Source organism: Mauremys reevesii, linkage group 1 (assembly GCF_016161935.1).
Source record: "Mauremys reevesii isolate NIE-2019 linkage group 1, ASM1616193v1, whole genome shotgun sequence".
NCBI classification, from domain to species: domain Eukaryota; kingdom Metazoa; phylum Chordata; order Testudines; family Geoemydidae; genus Mauremys; species Mauremys reevesii.
Window position 1 is genome coordinate 104,932,475 of NC_052623.1, and position 25,512 is coordinate 104,957,986.

Sequence of the window (25,512 nt, forward strand, 5' to 3'; positions counted from 1 at the left end):
CAGAATTTTTTTCCCCCTCACAGAAAATACGTTCTGCCAGAAAGGTGCTGCAGTTACTCCTTTTGCCCAGCAGGGGCTGCTGTGGCACCAGAACAGAGAGCATCCACTCCCAGGTGGGAGCAGTCCCAGCTGTGGATAAGGAAGAGAAAGAGGCTGCCTTCCTCACAGCACCCTGCCTGTGTGGCTGGGCGAGGAGGCACAAGATATGGGGAGACTGACAGCGTTGAGAGCATGGGCCTGCTGGGGAGGGTCACAGACTGTGGTTCAGAAGGGCTATTGAGGCGACAGACTTGGGGGGGCTGAATGGGAGTGCGGGCACAGGGCCACATGGCGGGAGGGGATGCTGGAAAGGATGGGGCGGTGCAGGGACACATTGGGACAGGGGCAGATGTGCCTGACTGAATGAGAGAGGTTAGGAGTCAGCCGGGTCTGCATGCTGGAAACTTCCTAACAATCCCTTCCTATCAAACCTCCCCACCTCCAAAAACACCTGTTCCATATTTCTCCCACCCATATCAATAACCCTCCACATTTACACCCAGGCTCCGTCCAAGCAATTACTTCCTTCTCCCTGACCTCTGCCATTACCCCTGACTCCTCCAAGCCTTTGCACTGCTTCTGAGGGGTGTGGGAAATAACTTTCTGTATTGTAGTATAAATGAATTATTACTCAGAGTTCTGTATTTATATGCCTAGTAAGGAATCTAATTGTCAAAAAAACACTTCCTAAATCTTTTTTGTTGTCTGTACTATTACAGACATAGTTGCTGACAGGAATTTTGAAATAAATTACCAATATAATTGAAACTGGTGTGATTATATTGTATTATTTTGACAAAAAATATGCAGAATTTTAAAATATTGTGTGCAGAATTTTTAATATTTTGGTGCCGAATTCCCCCAGCAGTATATTATGTAGCATGTTTGTATGCTCTTATGTTCAGAAACACTTAATCTTTGTGAAATAATACTACGGTAATTATTTTTAATGTAATCCAGATTCCTTTTCCAATTCAATTTTTACTGTAGTCTAAATAATGTGGATAGTTTGGGAAGTGTGGCAACATTAGTATCAGTTCAGTCACATAACAGGAGGGTTTTAAATTTAATTTTTTTTTTTTAAGTATGAAATAACTTTGTACACATGTATATTATTCTTTATATTTAAGGCAGTGATGTGTTTCAGTGATTTTTTTACTGCTGCTTTCTATAACTGCTACTAGAAAGCCAACATCCATTTTGGGTTGTCCCCTGCCCACTCCAAATTAGCACATATCAGAGAAAAAAAATGACTAGCTTTGGTAATTTTAGTGCCATATCTTACCTTCCATTTTCAAGCAGAGCTCCCCACTAGTGTGATTGTGGAGCTCTGCTTAAAAGATGCCATTTTATGGATTTCAAACTGGAATTTGCAACCCTCTGCTCAAATGCTTATGACAAAAAGTGAGAAAAATTCACCCCAATATTTGTTAGTTATTATTTATTAATTTAGATAATACCTTTCAGTTTATCCAGTACAGAGTCCAGCGGGAAAGAAAGGGATTAAAAAGTATAGTTTTCTGCTAACTAATAAAGCTGCTGTTTCAAGCACAAAACCAACCAACCAATCACTTGTTTCTTCTCCTATTAAGACTGATCAGAAACTGGAGTTGCTGTTGAGCAACTGTAATCTTGCTCCATTAGTCAACTTTTTGTTTATTGGAAGAAGAATGATTAAGGGCTTTGTGTTGAACTTTTTGATTAAACTGCGTACACACAGGTTTTCTTTCTTTAGGGCTCCTACAGGACAGGTACTTTGGCTACGCAAAGTTCCGCCACAGGGACATCTATTAATGTGGGCTCCTGTCCATGCAAAAGACCTTGTTTAAATTAACGGGATTGATGAAGGTGCCTGGGTATGTGCTAACGTATCTATTTACGGGATTAAGGATTAAGACTCCACACATTACTATTCGGGTCAGGTGCGGCATGTCAATAGAGTCAAATATTCTCCTTCATAGTCCCCCAAAACCAGTGATTTGCATGGAACTAACACTATCAATAAAAAGTTGTGTGGGACTTCCTGCAAGATATCATATGAATCCACCCTGTCCCTCTCTCCAACTCCCCTGCCTTTAATCTATTCGTCCTCCTCCTCCTCCACCCTTTGATTACCAATCTTGTGAGAGAGGCACAGTCTCTCAGATGCAGCTATTCTGCATTTCCTAGGTGGAAATCTGCCCTGCGGGGGCCAACCCCTCCCCACCCCCTGCATATAGGCAACTGGGATGATTTGATCCATGGAAATTAAAAATAAATCAGATCTATTTTCTAGTCCACTCTTGATAATGCACAGGAGAGTGGATTTCCAATACCGGAATGGAAATACCATACCTTTTTAAAAGACAAAATGAAAAATTGAGAATGTTTATAGGCAAGATCAGCTTTATACAGTATTCTGTTTCAAAGATGCTGCCACCCTCAGTGAACAATGCTAAGAGAAACTGCTTCGATTAATGCAAAAGGAGTGGCAGAAATGCCTCAATTGATGCTTTTGCAGCTGTCACTTTTGATGCCTGAAAGCCTGATACTTTCATCTCCTATGCTACTGGTGCCAATATACACCCATGAAAGAAGAGACAAGGGCACACACCGGATCTTCAAATGTCAAGGAGAAAACAGTCAATCCCTGCCCCCTCCTAAGCAACCTAACTGTTGAAAAAGAGCATTAAAACACTTCCACTTGCTATGTCACTACAGCGTTGAAAAGAACTCACAGAAAAGCAAAAGAAAAACAAGCACACAGTCTGTAAATTGGAACAAAATCATACATGCTATTTATCTAGTAACAGGGAATATTGTAAGCCTGACAGAGGAGAACTCTGGTGGGAAAGAGGTTAATGGACAGAGCAATTCTCCTCACAATGGTTTAAGGGAAAAAAGGAATGGAAAGTGATGTTCACACCTGGTGATGGAAAAAAAAATCCCCTTTGTACCCATTACATTACAGCCGAATCCAAATCCCCGTGGAAAGACTCCCACTGACTTCAGCAAAAGTTGCTTCATGCCCTTAGTGGGGAGAAGACAATAATCCTTGTGAACATGTAGAATACCTCTTGCAAGTGAGCCTGGGGCCTTCTACAACAAATTCTGTAGTTTATACCTTCCTGGAGGCAACTATAATTTATGCTGACAATTCTTCTAAAATTTCTAAGATAAAATTATACTTTACTTCTTTGGGCTGGCCTGTCCGTCCCCAATCTTCTTGAGTTATATATCCTCTCAGTCCCTCCTTTTCCCCTTGGGACTGTACCTGGTATTGTACATTCCCTGAAGTGCACAAAAGAGATCTAGGAGACAAGTTACACAAGGCTGGTATTTTATTCTGATTTCCATAGGAAGCCTCTCTTTTTTTGTTCAAATTCTAGAAAATTAGAACCATCCATAGCAGAAATAAATCCATCATCAAACACTAATGTGCAATAGTGGTAGGGTGAACAGCTGTGTAAACAGCAAATATTAAAGTGATCTAATTTTATGCTTCTACCATGTATTTAACATTTTTAAAAATCCTTTAAGAAGCAAGCCCTTCCCTTTTAGCACTCTTTCCTGGAGATCTGCAGTGTGCTCTGATTTTAGCCTGTAGCCTGAATGCAGTAGTGACAGTGTCTAACTAGCTAGATATCAGTCACAGCACAGAAGTCAGATGCCGGCCAAAAGGGACACAACAAACAGAATGAATCATGCATTTGAAATGTTGACTATATTTTTGTTTAGAATCAGTGGTATAAAACCCTTTCCCTGTCTTTTTAAAATTCTGCAGCTGATAGGCAACTCTGCAATAAGTAAACAATTCCATGGCAAATTGGGCAATCACAGATTTTTTTGTAGAAAACTGTAGGCCTCGGATATTGTACAGCCAACAAAAATAAATACCATCCAAATGTTTATTTTTATTTTGAAACCCTTTGTTTTTATTTTTGAGACTCAGTAACATTAAGATGTAGTGCCAAAGTAAGTAATTCAGCCCTAAAGACACATTCACTACCATCCCATTAATAAACCAAGAACATCCACCATGTGGCATGCTAATTAGAAAAAAAAACATGCATAAGTGAGATCTAAATCCTCAGCTTTCTGTTATTTGCTGCAACTGCAGGGTTTTAGCACAGACCCTGCATATTGGTTCAATGGTCTGTGATTTGCCAGGTATTGGTATCATGTCACTTTTCATTACAAAATTCATGGTGGTAAATATATCACTAGGAAGGAATGTAGAATAGATTCTCCCATGCATTTACTACTGAATCCCTATATGACAGTGGAGTGAATCATCTTCTCCCCACTTCCTTACCCCTTTACATCAGGTCTCAAGTATGACTACATGTGCTCTGCAGATTTCTGATCCCATTCAAAATGCCCTCAAGGAGAGACATTATTTCCCCATGGCTGTATTTGTATTCAGCTAAAAAAATCAAGAACCCTTGCAAAGTCAAGGGAAATCAATCAAGAGGGCCTCTGGTTCGACAGTGAATAGAATATATTGAATAAATGTTACCCTGTAAGCCTCAGTAGTTGAACCCTATGGGGTGAGATTTTCCGGTGTGTTCTGTGTTAGTCCAACTCTGCTCCCATTGAAGTTACCACTTACTTCTATGGGAGCAGAGTTAAACCAATGCAGAGCACTTCTGAAAATCCCCTTCTCAGAACACAATATAATTTCCAGGGGCATAACACCTGAAAATGGAATCTTTTCTAAAGCAGCAGCTCTCAACCTTTCCAGACCACTGTAACCCTTTCAGAAGTCTGATTTGTATGATTTGTGTACCCCCAAGTTTCACCTCAGTTAAAAACTATTTGCTTACCAAATCAGACATAAAAATACAAGTGTGTCACAGCACACTATTAATGAAAAATTGCATATTTTCATTTTTACCATATAATTCTAAAATAAATCACTTGGAATATAAATATTGCACTTACATTTCAGTGTATAGTATATAGAACAGTATAAACAAGTCATTGTCTGTATGAAATTTTAGTTTGTACTCACTTTGCTAGTGCTTTTTAAGTAGCCTGTTGTAAAACTAGGCAAATATCTAGATGAGCTGATGTACCCCTTAGAAGACCTCTGTGTACCCCCAGGGATACACGTATCCCTGGTTGAGAACCACTGTTCTAAAGGCATGGAAATTGGGATTGGATGGGTTCTGCAGCTGAGGAAAAGATTCAGCCTAAGTGCTTGTGAAAGGGAAAATTCACCAGCTGGTGGTGATGGTGGCTAGGATAACTACTCACAGTGGACGACTACCTCGTGCTGTGGAGAATAAGTATTTCTGATGGGGGAGGTTGCCAGCAGGGAGGTTGAGGGTTGAGGACAGAATGCTTTTGACATTAGGAACTGAGAAGGAGATGCTTGGTACGGATTAGTACAGAAGAGCTTGGCTGCAAGCAAGGTCATGATCAGGAAGCTTGTTGTCAGAGGGGATTCTTAGACATCCAAATTACTCCTAGGGGGGACTCTGCACAATTTTTTTTTTTAATTTTGCAAAATTCTGCAAATTTTATTTGTCAAAATAATGCAATATAATCACACCAGTTTCAATTGTTTTGGTAAGTTATTTAAACTACAATACAGGGAAAAAAAAGTCACAATAACTATTCAGCATTTCCTAAACACATGAAAGTTAAATTACAAATACTTGGTAACTAATATCCTTTGCATTCCAGGGCAGGCCTGGCCTGCCGGGGAAGAGAAGTGTGTCCCCCTACAGATTTATTTTGCATTTTTCTGTGGGGGGGGGGGACAGAAATACGGGGGTTTTATGAATTCTGCGCCCCCAAAGGGGTGCAGAATTCTGTCAGGAGTACATCCAAAGCAACAACTACATAAAAAAATTACAAAACAGTTCCAACATAATTTATTAAATTTAAAAAAGCTACCAATATACACATTTTGTATCTTGCTGGCAAATTACACTGCTCAAGACCATTATTCCCCTTCACTCTCATCCCTACCATGCCCTGTTGTGCCTTATTTTACTGACATTGTAAATTCCTTGGTGCAGGCCCCTTTGTTTTCTCTTTCACCTGTAAAGAACATACTCCCATGGAGCTATCTACATACAGCAATAATATTGGGGATCTCATCTCTTAGGATGGACAGAGGTTGTATTGTCAAAAGGGAGTTGGATTTTTCCTTAGCTTGTAGGTGTTACACATGGCTGGATAAAATGCTCTGCATAGACCATGTCTTTCTTTCTTTCTTTCTGTCTAATTAATGAAGAAGGTGCTAAAGTATTTCAGCAATGATGGGATTTACAACTCTTACCCTCATTTTTCTTTTTCCTATTAGAGGCATGATTCTGCCACCTTTCACACACAGAGTGTTCCTTTATAGTTTAGTCCATGAGTTGTTGCACTTCACAGAGAATGAGGATAGCAACAGGCTCTCTATTAGTAAAAACTTTTAGTTGGGAAAAGAAATGGACAGTGACCTAAATTTTGATGGGATCAAGGTAAGAGGAGGGAAAAATCAAACTTCAAGAGTTTAGAATTTAAAAAATGAATAGAGACAGCTTTAACATATCCACTTTAAAGTTATGCTCTGGAAGAGAGAGGGAGAGGAGCAGTAAACTACTTGTTAAACCAGATTACTCATATTTTGTCTCTAGCCCTTTATTGGAAGATACACATACACAAAGTGTCAATGGATTTGAGCTGTGTATCTATTTTGAGATGATTTGACAATACAGGCATGCAAAAAATCAAGTGAGACAATCACTTAATAGGCCCTCTCACCTAATTAATGAGAACACTCATGTTCAAGAATATGTAGAGCACATTTGAAGAGAGGAGAACAACCACTGAATTACATTATCCTTTCAATCAATTATTTAATGCAACACTTCTGTGTGCAAAAAAAAATATATTGAGTTTTGCCTGACCATCAGGACCTATTCTGATGGTAGGAAAGGAAGTCAGGTAGCAGTGAAAATGCTGATTCAAAAATGCAGGAATTAAACGAAATGGCTATATAAGACTTACTTGGCATTTTTGGCGTGGGAAGTCTTAACAGGGAGTATTTTAGTTTTACTGCTGGGGAGGATGGTTAACTCAACTACTCCTCACCCTCCAAAAACAAGCAATGGTCACGTAGGGCACAATGTAAGCAACTGCAGTGAAATTTAATTAAACAGACAGAACTGAATGAAATTTTTCGGCAGAAACTTTTGGGGGAGCGGCAAAAATGCAGATTCAGCAACACTGAAATGTTCTGCAAATTTGTGTAAGTTTCAAATTGTTTCTGTTGGAAAACTGCAAACAAAAGTTTAAAAAGTCAAAATGTTCTGATTCTTTGGTACAAAACAAATTGTTGTTTCCAAATTTCCTTCAATTTATTAAAAAGAAAAGAAAATGCTCAAAATCAAACCAAAACATTTTGTTTCAGGTTGAACAAAATGTTTCATTTGATGATTTTGTTTTTCAGTAAGTTGAGTAATATTTTTTTTTCAAAACTGCCAGTGAACCAAACCATCAGTTATTCTTACAGCCTGAAATGGGCTGCACTCAGCTCTCACAAGCACCCCTTCTGGTCGAGTGTGTCTGCAGCCTTTAAACAGTCCCAGTCCTGGGATTGGGCCGTACCCTTAGGGCTTCCTCCCTGGAGGCAATGGTTTTGCTCTCTTGGTCTGTTCTGGCGCCAGCTCTCCAGCTAGGCCCCTTAACAGTTCAGTTCCCCCTCCGGGGGTTTCTCTGTCCAGCTGTAGCCCACTTCACCAATGGCCTATTGGGGGAAATCCAGGCCACCCACTACTCTGGGACCCTAAGAATAGCAGCCATGTCCATTTAGCTAGACTGCTTTCAGTTCCCTGGGCCACTTCCCTGCGGTCCCAGCATTCAAGGATGCATCACACTTAGCTCACGAGGCTCTTCTGTGTTCAGGCCCAGCAGCCAGCCAGGAGTTCTTTCTTGCTGCCCTGTTCCTGCCAGCACTGAGCTGTCCATGGTGTTGAAGCTCCCTTTGGCCAGCCAGGAGCACCAGCTGTACTCTCTGGCTCCAGCAAGGAACTGCCTGTCTCTGTCACTGCAGCTCCTTTATATATTGCCTTCCTGGGCCCCAACTGGCAGCCTCTCTGATTGGCTAGCCCTTTTCAGACTCTCTAGGCTGTTCAGAGGACTTAGCTCTTCCGCTCCTTTCCTGGGACAGGTGTGGCAGGGGGCTTCTGGGCCTAGTCCACCCCATCACACTGCCCTAAAAATATGCTGTTTTACAGCTGATCTGGGACCTTGTGTAGCCAGGAACCTGCACCAGGGTTTACCGCTGTACAGTTGTGATAAATCCAGGATGAATCTAGCCCTATAAGTATAGAGTAAACGACTTCTGCTTACTGAATGGAACTTCCCTACAGACTTTCGAGCTCTGAAGGAATATGGTTCTCAGAACTGAAGGTTCAAGACATTTTTTTCTTCTAACCTCAAGATACAGTTGCCTTTTTGCCAAGATGAATTCTGAGTGAGGCCAGTTACAAAGCTTTCCTCATTTCGGAAAGTTTGTGGACTCCTTTTCAGTAATTACAGTTGAAATTTGGTGATTAGGACGATCATTTTTAGACATTTGATCTTAAAAACAGCATATAGAACTAGTCCTTAAATTTATCATGATCATTTGTTGTACAGTGTTTACAAAATAGTGCACATCATGGGGAAGAGAAGCCACAGTTTGGGCACCAAGAGTCTTGTCCAGTTCCCATTTTAGTGGAGCTGAATTCAAACATGGGTCCTGTGCTGTAAGGTACCCACCCTCTAAAGCATATATTAATTATTAGTTGCTTGTTTTTCCCTTGAAAAGTTGTGTGGTAGAGAAAGAGAATCACTGCTTACATGAAGTGTGCTGAATAATCTGTTGATAATTAATACTTAGTTTTTACCCATCCAGTCCCAGTCTCCCACCTCAACTCCCAGTGCTAGTTCCCCTCTCCTGCCCCCCTCCTCCCAATCTCTAGACACAGTTCCCCTCTCCCAGACTCCTTTTCCTTATCTACTCCCTTTGTCCCAGGTCCAGCTCTTGTCCCCTCTCCATTTCTGCTCTCTGTTGCTTGGGCCCAGCAAGGGGAGAATAGACAGCACACAAGAAAATCTCCCCGTTTTCAGATCTGATGCCTGGATCCAGCCCCTGCCTGGCCCACAGCAACCCGGGGCTGCAATTGCAGGGAAAGTCCTGCTCCACCGCTGCAGCTCCAAGCTGGCGCATGCTCGTTGTGCACAGAATCTCTGGAAATTTTATCTGTGAAGCTCTAAGAAGTCTCTGCTGAGCATGTGTGAACTATGATTTTTCAGCGGCTTATAACTTGGCCAAATTTTGGTGGATTTTCGCAGGGGTAGTAAAAGGCACATATCTGACATAAAGATCACACTCTGGTGCAAAGTATGGGGGCACTAGAGCTGCTCAAGGAAAAGGCTGCCAGAATTTTTGACAAGGGAGGAAAAACAACAATTTCCCTATCCTCATTCCTGGAAATGGCTGAACCATTTTGGCTGAAATTTTCCAAATATATATGGACAGCCGTAGGATGACAAATAGCATAGAAAATTGCATTCCAAATGGTTACTTTGGCAACTTTAATAATAAATGGCACTACCAGCCCTGACTAATACACCATAATAATAATAATTGCTTTTCTGTGGTGGCTCACACAATACATTAAGGTAATGCCTTATTTAGAGCTAAAACTATTCCCTCCTCTGCAACTGCAGAGAGGCCTCACCTACTTGAACCAGTGTAATTCTGTACACACTACACTGGGCAGGATATTTTAATCCTAGATAGACTCCATCAATAGTGTAGTCGAGGGTAAACAGAGCTTACTCACCTCTCATTTGGGGAATATGGATTTTAGCTCAGGCTAGTTTGCCAACTTATTTTTTTACTACTACAAACTGGTCCCCATGTCCACTGCACATCCCTCCCAATTCTAATTCAAATATTTGACCTTAAAAGAATAAAATTCTATATATCCAAAGATGTATCCACTTCTTTCCTAGGAAACATGATGCATTTCCCTATGCCTGAATATTACAATTATCCTCAATTATCTAATAATAAATTAATGGGTAGCTACTTTTTTTTTTGTAGCAAACTTTCAAAATGTATAAAATCTCTCATGAGATGCAATTATCATAGACAAAAGACAAAATTTTCAAACTTGGGTGCCCAAAATCAGACACATATCCACATGGATTTACCTCCTACACATACGGTCACCTACACTTGAAATGTTTTGTTATGCTTCAAAATTAATAGGAATTTTATTTTACTATTCATTTCTGCATGATAGTGTTCAGTTTTTCTTAGGTAACAAAGAGATACCTTTGACTAAAGCAGTTCTTCTGAATACCTGCATGGTTACTTCAACATGGAAGCATTTCCACAAAACAGAATTTAAAATCAAATCAAGATTCATTGTTTATTTATGTCAGTCTATCCCTACAGCTTTTGTAGATCTACAAAATAGATGTCTGAATAACTGAAACTGCATCAGATAAACAACTAAACCAGTTATGGGACGAGGGTACAATTTCCTCTCTTTATTCTATTACTGTACCCCACATTAAAGTTAACGTTTGCCTCCTCTCCAGGAAATCTTGAGAGCATTCTTGGCCTTCTCTGCATTTTTAAAGATCAAAATTGTTACATAATAAAAAGAACATACTGTAAATCTACTTATCTATACACTGTAAGACAGTTATCTTCAGTATATTCCTTGCTAATTCACAAGTGTGCAATTGGGACATTTACAGCTTCTCCCAAAAGTTCATCCAGGAAGCCGTATATTTTTGGCAGCTACATTGTAGTATGTTAATATAATATGTGAAAGCTTAAAGTCACACACTGAAAATTAGGAAGTCTCTAATAAATGAAACCTAAAAGGTTTGTAAATAGACAGTTTTTGTATTTCTGTTATTGTTGAAGTACAAAAACATGGTAAGAAAGAGGCAGTAGAAGAGTATGTAATAAAAAGCAAGATATCTAACATTTAGAAACATAAATAACCTAACCCCCCAAAAAGTAACCAGATGGAGAATAAATAAATGTCCAGAAAAGTGTAGGTGTATTTATGTAATTTATGTAATATGAGTAAAGGCTAAAAATACAGGAGGAGTAACATGAGAGAGAGAAGTGCATAAAATTTGACAGACCAGATTAAACCATTGGTCCATCAAGTATGTGCCCAGCCTTTGGCATTGGCCATTACTCAATGCTTCAGAGGAAGGCAAAAACACCCATAATGCACCCACTCAAATAAGCAATGCTATACACCAAGAAAAGCATTCCTTCAACCCCTGTGGCAATCAGCTTACTCCCTGAAGCATGAGATTAGATTACCCTTATTTTAGCAAGCATAACTACAAATGTTATTTCTTGTCATAAAGTTATCCTGTCCTTTTAAAAATCCAGCTACAGTAGCTGACTCTATGACCTTGTGTGGCAGTGACTTCTGTGCTGTGTGTGGAGGACAGGAGACCACAAGGCATAGAAGAGGAGCAATTTTTCCCCTTGATCTATCTGTGTAAATCCCAATAATCTTAAATAGAGGTATGTGCATACAAGGAAAAGTCTGCAGAGATTTATATGAATGTAAGAGAGAGAGTGTATATGAATATAAGAGAGAGAGGTGTTGAATGATGGAATGGAACCCAGGGTTTTCAAACAAACATGGTTAATAATTTATATACATCTGAAAGAGTATGTTAAGAATCTGGTTTCAGTTAGGGATTCTGTGGACCTGAATAAATCAAACCAGGTGTGTGTACATGATATGAGTGTCCAGAAACACCTCACTGGAATTTCAGGATCAAATTCTGCTCTCCTGTACACTGATCAAGTGGAACCCCATAAATGGCAGCAAGGTTGAACAGCTGCAAATGAGGGCAGAATCTGATCCACTGTCGTCATGCATGATGTGAAATATATTATACTTTACATTATAATCTATCCCTCTGCTGTATACAAAGAATATTTCTTTGCAATTTCTTTTTTAAATGAACTTTAGTCCAAGGAGGAGCCACCATTGGCTGCCAGAGAAACTCAAGCTGGCAGGAGCCAGCACAAGCAGCATCCTCAGCAGAAACTCTGTGTGCTCTAAACTCTTTTGCCCCCTCTCACCTCACTCCTGCTCCACCTGCCCTTCATGTTCCCCTTCCCTCCTTCCTGCTTATCCTCCACCCTAGCTCCCATATGTATTTCCTTCCCTTCTTTGTTCACTCTTCCTTCCTTTGTCTTTTTGGTTAGCCAATTCCATTCTAACAAAACTCCCAGAAAATGTAATAAACAGAAAACATAACCCCCTGAAAAAGAACTGTGGTACTAATATGTCATTTGCAGAACAGCACTCTGTTCACTGTGCATATGTTATATCCCTTTTCTCTACACTGTGTCTGTCATGCCTTTGCGGTGGGGACTGTCTCTTAGGCTACGTCTATACTACCCGCCCGGGTCGGCGGGTAGCATTCGACTTCTCGGAGTTCGATATATCGCGTCTCATCTAGACGCGATATATCGAACTCCGAACGCGCTCCCCTTCACTCTGGAACTCCACCACCGCGAATGGCAGTGGCGGAGTCGACGGGGGAGCCGCGGACTTCGATCCCGCAGCGTCTGGACGGGTGAGTAGTTCGAACTAAGGTAGTTCGAGTTCAGCTACGCTATTCGCGTAGCTGAACTTGCGTACCTTAGTTCAACCCCCCCCCCAGTGTAGACCAGGCCTTAGGGTATGTCTTCACTACCCACCAGATCGGTGGGCAGTGATCGATCCAGCGGGGATTGATTTTTCATGTCTAGTCTAGACCTGATAAATTGACCCCTGAGCACTCTCTCGTCGACTCCTGTACTCCAGCTCCGCAAGAGGCACAGGCAGAGTCGGTGTGGGGAGCAGCAGCAGTCAACTTACCACGGTGAAGACACCACAGTAAGTCAATCTAAGTATGTCGACTTCAGCTACGTTATCCATGTAGCTGAAGTTGCGTAACTTAGATCGATTCCCCCCTCCCCACAGTGTAGACCAGGGCTAACTCTGCGTTTGCATAGCACCTAGTACAATGGGGCTTTGTTCACTAAATAATAGTGAAAGATGCTAAGACTGACAGCTTTGGATACTGAAATCCTTTATACTCACAGAAAAGGTACAGAACAGAGAGAAGCAGTGTAATCTTCCCCCCTATCCCCTACCAGTATGTTTCAACCATGAACTGGAGGAACCACCTCTGGTGTGAGCAGGTATTTTATCCCTCAAGCTGCTCAGTCCATGGACCCTACAATGGGATACCCAAGAAGAGTGCTAATTAGTATCCCCAGTAACATATTCTTGTTCTATTATATATCCACTGAGAAATTACTGAGAAGACCACCATTGAGTAGGCATATAAAGCTTGTAAGAGCAGAAAACCACCATACTGAGTCACACTAATGGTCCATCTAGCTCTGTCTTTCAGCACCTGATGATTCACAGGGAATTAACAGAACAGGGCAATTATTGAGTGATCCATCCTTTGCCATCCATTCCCAGCTTCTGGCAGTCTGAGACTTAGGGACACTCAGAGCATGGGGTTGCATGATGAGTAACAAGGCATATATGAGTAACCTTTCTGTGGACACACAATAAAAGAAGATTGTGAAGAGGAGATCCACAGAAATAAAGGCCTTCAGCAGCTAACTCTTTAAAAAATTAGTTGATGGAGAAGTGTTCAAAATGTACCTATTTACATTCTTTCCAAAAATGTTACCACATATTTAACTATTTTCCAGGAATTTGTAACGTGATTTTGTATATTATGAATTTGCTAAACATGTTTTTACCTGATTACATCCATCTAAACCACCTCCTAACTTTCATAAACAACAGTTTCTGAAATGAAAAAGGAATTTTTAAAGAAGTAATTGTATACTTCAAAGAAATATATATGTATGCTGTTCACCACCCTAGTATCCAGCTGTTTCCCATTGGAAGTCCTTTTCAAGTTTGCAAGAGAGCTGGAGGAAATCTGACTCTGACTTAATTTATGTTTTATGTTTTACCAGGATGTAGTTCCTGTAAGTTACCAAGTATTGCTTTTTTCTAAATTTAATATAAGCTTTTATAGAATTTGAAAATAAAGACTCGTATTGTTCCATAATTTGTGAAATGCAAATCATGAAATTAATTAGATCAAGATTCGATTTCCTGCTTACCTACTTTCCCATTCTCTAAACTGTGCCAAACCAGCCCAAACATGTAAGTAATGTCAACTCACAGAGTGTAATTAATACTTCCTTTCTCCCAATCTTTGTCATTATCTATATAGATTGTAAGCTCTCCAGGGCTGATTCTTTATACAGTGACTAGCACAATAGGGCATGGATCTCAGTTGGGGCCTTTAGCTACTACAATAATACAAATAATAGCTGTGAAAAATATTATACTTGTAATATTTTGTCTCAGTGTGGTACTAATTTTTGAGTTTCTTCATCACTATCATTATTATTATTCCAAAGCACAAAGGATCTAAGGAACCAAAAGTATATATTTTTTTATTTGACTTTGATTTAGATACTATAGAAAATTATCTGTAGAATATTGATTACTCTCTGTCTCATTCTCTTCCATTGTGTGCTGTCTACAAACCTATGTCCTGGAGGCTGCAAATTGTTCTTTTCAGACAAGTCAATTATGGGGACTTAAAGAAACAGTGGCAATTTCAGCACTGGGAAGCAGCTGAAATGTCAGAAGAAACCCTCCATGCCGAAGATTCTTCCTACTGAGAGTTGCTAGGGACTACTGATATTGTAAACTCACATCCTGATAACATGCATTGACATTTTCTCTAATTCCAGAAAGCTCCAGCACAGACTATTATCTTACAACCAGCAAAGTATTATGCACCCAGCTTTTGCTCAAATTAAAACTGTGTAATGTAACACAGATTAAATCAAATTCACACTTTACAAAAAGATCATTCTAGAGAGCAAAACATGGACCATCTTTGCTTTTGGAAATATGGGTGGTTTTATAAAAGCTTTTATATTTCTGGTAATGTCTCTCTTTTATTCATTTTAATTTTCCTGATAACATTCTCGGTTCCTGAAAAGGGGCTGGTCTATACAGGGCAGTTCGTGTGCAGTAAGCCTGGGTGTGAATTTCAAGCACACTAGCTATTTTGCACTAACTCCCTGCAGGAACACTTTTACTGTGCACTTAGGGTGCCCTGAGGCGGTTTAGCTTAGTACACCTCCAAACATATTAAACTACAGTACACAAAAGCACTCTTAGTGTGCAGGAGAGTGTCCATATGGGGAGTTAGTGCAGAGTAGCTAGTGCCTAAAAGCAAGTGCACACTAGCTATTAGGGGATTTTTTTCCCTGTGTAGACAAGCCCTCAGTGTCTGGTCTAATCACTATCTTGGGCTGACCTGCAGCCTGAGATCAGAACCACCTCCATCTTTAGGCACTGGCCAGTCCTTGGCAGCTCACGGGCCCAGTGAAAGTCTAGTGTGCAGGTTACTGACTCCACCAAAAGTCCCTGGAAAGAGTCATTATGACCCTAACTACTGCCATTATACTGTCCCTCAAGCATCCTTTCCCATTTCATTCATAGACCTCCCTTCTTCTCCAATCACCTGCAATAGAGGAAATGGGGAAGAAGACTCAAGGGCTTGTGGCAGACAACAAAAAGATACAGACAAGCTCCAGATCTATGAATTCTTGTTTTCCTACACATGGAAGAAACAAAGAAATCCCACCTTTCTCCCACCATAGCAGCCACTAAATAATGCCCTGCTGAACTATTCTAAACAGTGAATAACCTAGAATAATCACTCAGCTCCAGAACCCAGTACCCTGCAACGAACGTGCAGACTACTTTGTGGAGAAAGTCACCTGAGGACATCCAAGATGGCTTGTCAGGACACCAAAAACCATAAAATGGACATATGTGCAATAACACAATACAGTCCATTTCTGAATTGAGCCTATTCACATACCAGGAAATCCTAAAAAACACAACAGAAAAACTGAGCCACCATCTTCAACTCTAACTAAACTTTTCTGAAAGAGAGTTGAGCGACACAGCTTTTCACAAATAGCAACATTTTTCACTTGTTTATTCACTACCCAATGTAAAACTATGGTCCAAAATGCAACCCCAGATTTCAATGTGCAACATCTAATAAAGGCAGTGAGAGTTGTGTGTGCAGAACTACAAGCAGGATTTTGCCAAAATACAAAGAAAGTGTAATAAATGTCTCTGTCAGGCCTTGCATTACCATCTTCCTACTGCAGGTTTTGTGTATCCTTGCAGGGCTGGTGGGCTACCCAACAGCACTATCCTTCTAAGCAGTAATTTAGGGGTCAGTTCTGCTCCTCTTGACTTTAATAATGCAAGATCTAGTCACAGAAGAAGTTTTATATTTTTGAGTGTTTGAAGAAAGTGTACTCAGACTTAAAAGCAGCAATGTGAGCTGCTGGAAATTACAGTGCATCAAACTACAGCCACCAGTCAACAGAATGCTGCTGAGTATCTCATTAGCCCTTCATAGTGTCATGAGCCTTCAAAAAGAAAAGCTAGAACATAAAAGTATTTAGGAAACTTTAAATCCCCAGGAAGCAGGAAGATTTTTGGGTTGGCAATACAGGATGTTTTTGTGTGGAAAAATCCTGTTTCTCCTGCAAGAACTGCATTACATGATAGTGAAGAATTCAGACTAAGATCTCAACATTCTGTGAATCCATGAAACATGAGCTCTCTCTCTCTGGTTTTGTTACTTATGTAAATATAATTTTTCTAGGTCAGTAACCTGTGTCTACAATCAGGAGACTGCCATGAAGTCCAGACACACTACATTCCAACAGCACTAGACTTGTGCCACAAATCAACAAAAACATTAGAAATGAAAAGTTCAGTGGTTACTATGTTAAGGGATATATACAAGTTTCTAAATGCTTTCCCCAGTTTTTGAAATAAGCCTCCCCTTGCTCTCCCCAAGCTGCGAACAATACTTTGTTCCAGCTGTTTATGTCTCAAAGAAACACTTTCCCCTAAAGAATCCTCCAAAGCTCTCTCAAATCTCTAAAGAATTTTCCCCCTTTTGACTTAACAAATTTCAACTGGTGTGAAGTAGGAGTTTGATTTGTATAAGTATGCAAATGATAGACGGCATATCTGAACTGCTGGAGAGGGTTCCAATCACAGGTCTATCATTTAATTGAATAAATACTTATCCAAGCAGTAGTGAACCTCAAAAATACTGTTTTTTTGGTTTGGTTTTGTTTTTTAAAAAGGTCATTCTAAACCTACTTTAGCTTCCTCATCCTCTAGCCTCATGGCAGGTCAATAATTCTTCTAGTTGAGAAGGACTGGACATAAGTCCCTTCCAATCAATGCTGCTGCTTACCTGATGAGAGGTGATGTGAAATAGTCTCACCACATTCTCCAAGTCAATCAAACCAAGCCTTCCCTCATGGCAACGTAGAGCACTATCACATAATCAGCAATTTGGCCCAGTTCATTTTTGCTTGTTTTCTATTTTTTATATGTTGCTATTTCAAATTAATATATTTCCATCACACTGTTTTAAAATATAGGTTCTAGTCCAACACCTTCATAATATATTTTAGCTAGGATGTTTTTTTAAGCTGAAACAAGAACTGCAGAGTATCAGAGGGGTAGCCGTGTTAGTCTGGTTCTGTAGAAGCAGCAAAGAATCCTGTGGCACCTTATAGACTAACAGAAGTTTTGCAGCATGAGCTTTCGTGGGTGAATACCCACTTCTTCGGATGCAAGCAGTGGAAAGAACTGCAGACACAACCATAACGTCACTTGCACGAGTATTGCTGCTATAATATAAAATATGACTTCTGTATTTTGAGATCAATAGGTGAAAAATATTGCCAAAGGAATGCAAAACTCACCAAGAAGACTGTAATATATATTGTTTGCTTCACAATTATGACAACAATATTTTCCCCCAGAGGGCGATATTTCACAGCTTCTGGGCACAGTATATCTTCATCTTGATCCGAGTGGAGATACACATATAAATCCCCTATCCACTGAAAAGAGGACAAACTCTTTTTTCTAAAGCAGGTGCTCTCTTCCATGTTTTATTTTTTTTATTTTCAAATTTATTAGTCTCTACTCTCAAAATAAGCAATTCCTCTTAATGAAAACACAATAATAATTCTTACCCCCCAAAATATTAATATGAACTTTGGCATGGACATGAGTTTTTCCAATGATATATTTTTTAAATCGCCATTCTTAAATCTTACTTCAGATTACCAAATATCACAAACTAACCTGTGGAACTCATTGCCATGGGATGTTGTAATGGTAAAAGTATATCCGGGTTCAAAAAAGAACTGGATACATTCATGGAGGATAGGTCCATCAATGGTAATTAGCCAAGATGATCAGGGATAAAACCCCATATTCAGAGAGGCCCTAAAACTTTGATCACCAGAAGCCAGGAGTCGAAGAAGGGGTAGATCGGTCCATAATTGCACTGAAGTGTATACTTCCCCTAAAGTTCTAGTACAGAGCACTGTTGGAAACAGGATACTGGGCAAGATGGACCATGGTCTGACCCAGTATGGCAGCTCTTATGTTCTCATCTCTATGAAAAAAGAATACTCATTTTCAGATAGTTTTTGGCATGTATTAAACCTAAAGACTCTTCTACTGCATGCTGTATTATTTTCATTTATCTTTGCAAATGTTGTTTTCCATTTGATTTCATATTTACATGAAAAAAGAGTAAACAGTACTTTCCCAATGCAATATGTATTGATTCCCTTGCCTTACATAAGGAAGAGGGACAGATTGAGCCACTCTCCCTAAGGAATATCAGTGGAGTAGAAAATGATAAAAAATAAAATAAATGCACACAGAGTGGCATGCAAAAAGCAGTTAATAAATGTTGTCAATAACAACAGAAATACACATGTAAATCATAAGTTCTGAAAATCCAACTAATATAGGGCATATAGTGGGCCAACCTACAAACCGTTACACATGCTCATGATTTTACTCATATGATTAGTCTCGTTTAAGTCAATGGGACTAGTTATACACCTACACAACTTTTATTAGCCAAGTGTTTTCAGGACTGGGTTCAAAGTTACTAAGAGTTGGATTCTGCCATCTTTGGTCATGTTGATTAGTACCTTTCGTAGCAATTAGTCACAGTGATTTCAGCTGGACTATTTTTGGAGTAATACATGAACAAAGGGTGACACAATCCAGCCACATAGATTTCCCCACTCTCCATAATTACAGCCCAGCCATTAAGCTGCTATATTCTCTGAAATGAGCACATCTTCTGGAAACATTCTTTAGCGTTCACTAGGAAGGGATGAGAACACCGTGGCGTTACTAGTGGGCAGAAGCATATTCATACTGCATTGTTACCACATGAAGAAATAATCTCCATGACGTGAATTCCATATACACTGCTACCTCGATATAATGCCACCCAATATAACATAAATTTGGATATAACGCCGTAAAGCAGCGCTCCGGGGGGGCAGGGTGCACACTCCGATGGATCAAAGCAAGTTCAATATAACACGATTTCACCTATAACGCGGTAAGATTTTTTGGCTCCCAAGGACAGTGTTATATCGAGGTAGAGGTGTACATGAAACTGTCAGAAAATGGGAGGCCAACAGTGCTCTAGTCTTCACTGTAGGGAGATATTGTATGTTGTGTTATATTTTTCAGACTAAAGAAAATAAATCTTTCACATCACATTTGTTGGGGTATCCCAGAGACATACTATGATTAGGCATTTTTCTTGGTGTTGACATTCAACATTAGAATATACTTTTTTCCTTCTAATTAACTTTTCAATGACAGTCACATATTTAAAAGAAATAGAATACTTTCATTCAGGGCATAGAAGCAAAATCTGCCCAATTTCCTCTCAAGGCACAATGGAAACAAAGCATTATATTTTAACTCCGTGTGGACTGGAATATCATCTTGACATAAGAAATTTAAAGAGCATGAGATACAGTAAGAAAACAGCATCCACTGCAGTGGAAAAAAAAAGTCCCTAAACACCTGGTTAATACTGTCATTAAGTTAACCCTATATAACACTGAGGCTTTTCACAGCTGTAACACCACCACACTTTGACTGATTAGAATTAACTGATTTGAAATATCTTAAGATATTTTATTTAGCAGCATTATTTTGCCTGAAGGAACTTTCTTAGCTTTGGCCATTTTGCAGGTCTGTATTATTTCATGCAATTCTTACATAGAAATTTTTCAAAATCCTTTAAAATCATATGATAATATTTTTATTAATACAAGTGATGTTTCAAATTCTAATATTCCTAGCCATTGGCGAAAAAAATTAGTGATACACACAATGAAAAGATATTGATATATAACAAGAATGTAAATTTCATTACAGAAGTACCTTATTTTACTAAACATTCATAATTCAAGTAACTTTTGTAGCAAGTTTTAGATCCTGAACATCATGCCAGTAATGAAGGCACTGCAGACACTTACAGAAAAGTTCTAGAGTCTTTAACTGAAAATTATAACCCATCTGTAGTTTTACTAAACCATCTCACAGATTTCAGTAGCTAAATATATCCCTGCTATAGAATTCTATAGAATGTTTTTCAGAAAATTCTACAGCAAGGATATCATTTTCTGTTAAATTCTATAGGTTTTTAGAGCAATTTTTAGAAACTCTAAAACCATATTGATTGAATCTCTATTAATTTCTATAGGACTTATCGTAATGAGATATGTTTCATTCCGGTACACATTTCTGTTTTGGATATGTGTGTCAAAAGAATTCAAAATATCCACAGCATGTTACTTACTGATGTGTAGAGGAAACCTTCTCCATTTAGGGCTATATACAACCCTGTCTTTACACCCTGGATAGCGACAACTCGTAGTCCCACTGGTATAAGGTTGAACAGAGCTGTAAATATAAACATGATCTGTCACAGATGAGAACCGATAAAGTATTTGAATAATCAAAATCAAGAACAAAGAGCAACTGTTACCGTCGTCACAAAAAGCTCTGATTTCAATAAAATTTTAATTAAGAAAGCATTGCTGTTAGTATTTAAGCTTTATGTTGCAAATGTAATTGGCAATTATTTCTGTAGCATTTTAGTATTGGCACAATTGCTAGCTAGCAAATAAAAAGAATATCTCATAGGATTGCAAAGAGTACAATAGCATCACAATTTCAATGAATGGAAAATGCTGTAGCCATAGAAAGGTGGGGGAGGGGATAGAAAATTTCCAAGTATAACATTTTGTCATCTATTCGTTTCATGCAGAAAGTGAGAGTAACAATCATAGCTTATTCTCCAGAATGAAAATCTTTCCATTTTGCCTATTTTTTCCCCTTAAACGTTATTGTACTATGAAGCACCCCCATTAAAACTGCTTTCAGCAAGGCTATGGGCCCAGAACTGAAAGTGCAATGGATATTTTTGTTGAGAGCATCTTTGATATAAGCAATGGTACATAGACTCAGCATATGGGAAAGCACTTAGGCTTCTATGCAGAAAAGTAATCAAGCACAGATTTTAAGCATGTGCATGTACTTGAGCTGTCCTGAATAAGTATGCTTTCAGAAATTGAGGCTTTAAAGAGAAACAGCTAACAACAGCTGTTGTAACAAAAGTACATAGATTTAAGATAAAAAGACAACAATCATTTTTATAAAAGGCTGAAAAGAAAACAATATAAAGGTGCAAGTAGGGGGAAAAAGACTTCAAAAATCTCAGAACAAAATCAACAAAAATCGAGAGAAAAACAGCATGGAATTAATTTTACTGCCAACATTTAAGAACCATCAGGATGGAGATGCTGTATAATGATGGAATAAATGAACAAGAAAGTTTAGAAATCTGTTGGCTGCAGTTCAAATTGCAAGTCCAAAATGGAAAGTTGCACTTGTGCTACACTACACGGGAAAGATGGCAAATGCCATTTTATGACTCATGCCCAGCAAAACACCTGGCAGAGAAGATCTCCTTGAAAAAGACTTTAGTGTTCTGACTGATCACCCCCCTATTTTAAAACAAAATAAACAAGGTATATAAACTATTAGTTTTCAGGCAAGTGAGACATGGACCAACTTTTATGCCAAATTACAGCAATAAGAATGCATGAGTTTGCTGGCCTGGATTATGAGATAAGATGCAAACTGTGCATCACTCAGGTTCTGGGGAACAGCCCCTGAGCCAGAGCTCATGTTGGACAACTTTTAAGCCCTGGATGAGCTAGGAAGTGGGAAAGGCCCAGGCCCTTGGATGAAAAGCAAAGTACAACCTGTATGTAGACTAAAGACACATAAGACCATGGTACCAGCCAGTTAAGTCTCAAGAGGTAAAACTGAATTTCAAAACACCCACAAAAGGTGTGGTAGGTTACCCAGCATTTGAAAAGGAATGTCATATATATGGCAAGAAAGTATGCTTCATGGTACAATCCCTACCTAAGATCCCAGAATTCAAACTCACATCAGAAAAAGGGGAAATGCATTCACTATCAACAAGGCAGACATGTAGCCTAGGTGCAAGAACTCCAGGTTAGTCAGGCAATGGCTATAGAGATATAAAGGAGACTATATTGACTCAGAGGAAGCTAACCACATCTACATAAACGGAGTAGAGTATATGGCCTGTTAGAATGGTAATACCCTAAAATATTCTCTCAACATATACCAACAACATTATCAGAAATATGCCCCTGCAATAGAAAAATACATGGAAACGATCCTGTTAAGAAGTATTGCCACAGTGAAAAAGTTGGAAGATGCTGTGACAAAGCAGCCTACTTCCTGCAGCTTCAGAATGAAAAGAAAGTGCATAAAAAAGAACTCCAGAAGATACAGAAAACAAATTGATGGATTTATATAAGAGAAGAGTTAAGAGGTGCTATACAGAAAGTTATACCTAAGCCAAAAATTAGCATTAATATGTGTTATTTGTATTGCTGTAGCTCCCAAGGACCTCGTTCAGACTGGGGGAGGTCTTATTGGTCTAGTCACTGTACAAGCCTACGGTAAACACATGTACCTAATCTAATCTGAAACAAGAGACCATGAATGTGACAAAGACAAGGAAGGAAGGGAGATGGGGAGTACAACACGTAATGAAAAAGAAAAGGATCATAGGAGTATCTAAATTAGCTATTGCACAGTTTGATGGCGTCTGAAGGTTCCAAATCATCTGAAGGTTTTAAAATAATAAGTAACGTCAGTTATCCCCAACTGTCACACAGCAAAGACACCATTATTTGGATGGCTTCTTGTTAGGTGTCACAGCAGAATTGGGTCTTGGGTAGGGATCTGAAGGAGGAGAGAATTTGGAGGAGGATTAAGCCTTCCAAAAGAATATAAGGTTATTATTCAATGACTAAAGGGGTGCATGAAAAGAGCAAGGATCTATTCATGGAAGAAGCAGGCATTGAGCATTCAAGACTGAGATCAAAAAATAAAATGATAGGAGGAAATCTGAATGTGCATTAAAAGCATAATGTTTGTACAGTGCCTAGCACAATGAGGGGTCCTGGTCCATGACTAGGGCTCCTAGGTGCTACAGTAATACAAATAATAAATAACAACAATAACAGAGAGAAGAGGGCATATATATCCTGTCCTCTATTTCTGGTCATTAAGGGGCACTAGGTAGGAAATCAAACAACTTCACTAAAGAAAGATGCACAAAGACACAAAAGATCCAGGAAAACTGTTAATAACGACTCCAAATCACAGAAGTCTCTTCAAAACTTTTGGCAAGCAAACTTCAGTAACATCATTTGGGAACAAAGAAACAGGACCAGAGTCAGACAATGACAACCCGTGAAGAAGGTATTGCAGACCTGAAATAATTACAGTGTTTTTATGCAAATAATGAGAAAACAAATGAGAGAGATTTATGTTTATTAACGTCTGGTGGTTTAGCAAGCACTGAGAGAGAGATTTAATTATGTGTCTTTTTAAGGCCACCAAATTATAACCTTAGATCCTCAGCACTGAAGGAATTAGACTAGTGCAAGAGCTGTTAAAATGGAAAGCAGAATGCTGGAACTCTGCTAATAAAGAGCATTGGTCCAGTAGCTGAGAGCGTGCCTGGATTTCATTCCACAGGACAGTTTGTACTTCATTGGGACAAAGATAAGTCTGCATACAACTATTGATGCACATATGCCCAGTATAACTCTCTTTGGTGCACACTTCTCATTGATTTTAGCAAACCACTCGATAGCTCAGGCTCAGTATGTGATATCCACATGCTCATAAGTTGGTCAAATAAAAATCAATTTCCTATAGAACCTGGTTCTGCAGTGCTCCTCAGTGCGGACTATTTCCATGCCAGCTTGCAACTTTCAATCTTTTAGCACTTCAGCTGTAACCCTATTAATCTCTCCCTAAAGATTGAATTGAGCTATTTAGGCCCAGCTCATAGTAACTAGGGTTGCCAACTTTCTAGTCACACAAAACTGAACACCCTGCCCCCTCCCCGAGGCCCCACCCCTGCCCCAAGGCCCCGCACCCTGCTCACTACATTCCCCTTCCCTCGGTGGCTCGCTCTTCCCCGTCCTCACTTACTTGCACTGGGCTGGGGCGGGGGGTTGGGGTGTTGGAAGGGGTGAGGGCTCTAACTGGGGGTGCGGACTTCAGGGTGGGTCCAGAAATGAGGGGTTTAGGGTGTGGGAGGGGGCTCCGGGCTGGGGCAGGAAGCTGGGATGCGGGAGGGGCTGAGGGCTCCAGCTGGGGCTGCGGGCTCCGGGGTGGGGCTGGGGATGAAGGACTTGGGATGCAGGAGGGGCTCCAGGCTGCGGGGAGGGGCAGAGGGATTTGGATTGCGGGAGGGGGCTGTGGGTTGAGGTGCAGGGGGCTGAGGTGCAGGAGGGGTGAGGGCTCTGGGGTGGAGCTAGGGATGAGGGGTTTAGGGTGTGGGAGGGAGCTCTGGGCTGAGGCAGGGGTGCGGGGCAGGCTCTGGGCTGGGGCTGGGGATGAGGGGCTTAGGGTGCAGGAGGGTGCTATGGGTTTGGAGGGGCTCAGGGCTGGGGCAAGGGGTTGGGGCATGGGCTTACCTTGGGTGGCTCCCAGTTAGTGGCCCAACGGGTGGGAGAAGGGCTGCTGGCTGGGAGCCCAGCTCTGAAGGCAGAACCACCACCAGCACCAGCACAGAAATAAGGCTGTGCCACCCTTACTTCTGAACTGCTGCTGGCGGTGCTGCCTTCAGGATTGGGCGCCCAGCCAACAGCCACTGCACTCCAGCCACCCAGCTCTGAAGGCAGCGCACAAGTAAGGGTGGAAATACCGCAGTCCCCCTGGAACTGCTTTTGGGTCAGGAACCTCAATTTGAGAAGCTCTGATCTCTCAGTGAAATCTGTATAGTATAGGGTAAAAGCACCCAAAAGACCAGATGTCATAGTCTGTCACATGTTTTTCATGGCCGTGAATTTGGTAGAGCCCTACCCATAACCCTATCTTAAAAGTGTATAAC

The 25,512-nt window shown here is 40.1% G+C and overlaps 1 protein-coding gene across 3 annotated transcripts in view; it reads right to left on the bottom strand.

Annotated features, from left to right (window-relative positions):
• Window positions 1-25,512, bottom strand: part of FGF14 (fibroblast growth factor 14) — a 684,378-nt gene that overhangs the window by 170,660 nt on the left and 488,206 nt on the right. For all 3 annotated transcript variants that reach the window (XM_039528332.1, XM_039528326.1, XM_039528342.1), the window contains exon 3: window positions 20,854-20,957. In XM_039528332.1, the coding sequence (XP_039384266.1) occupies window positions 20,854-20,957 (104 nt within the window). The remainder of the gene's footprint in view (window positions 1-20,853; window positions 20,958-25,512) is intronic.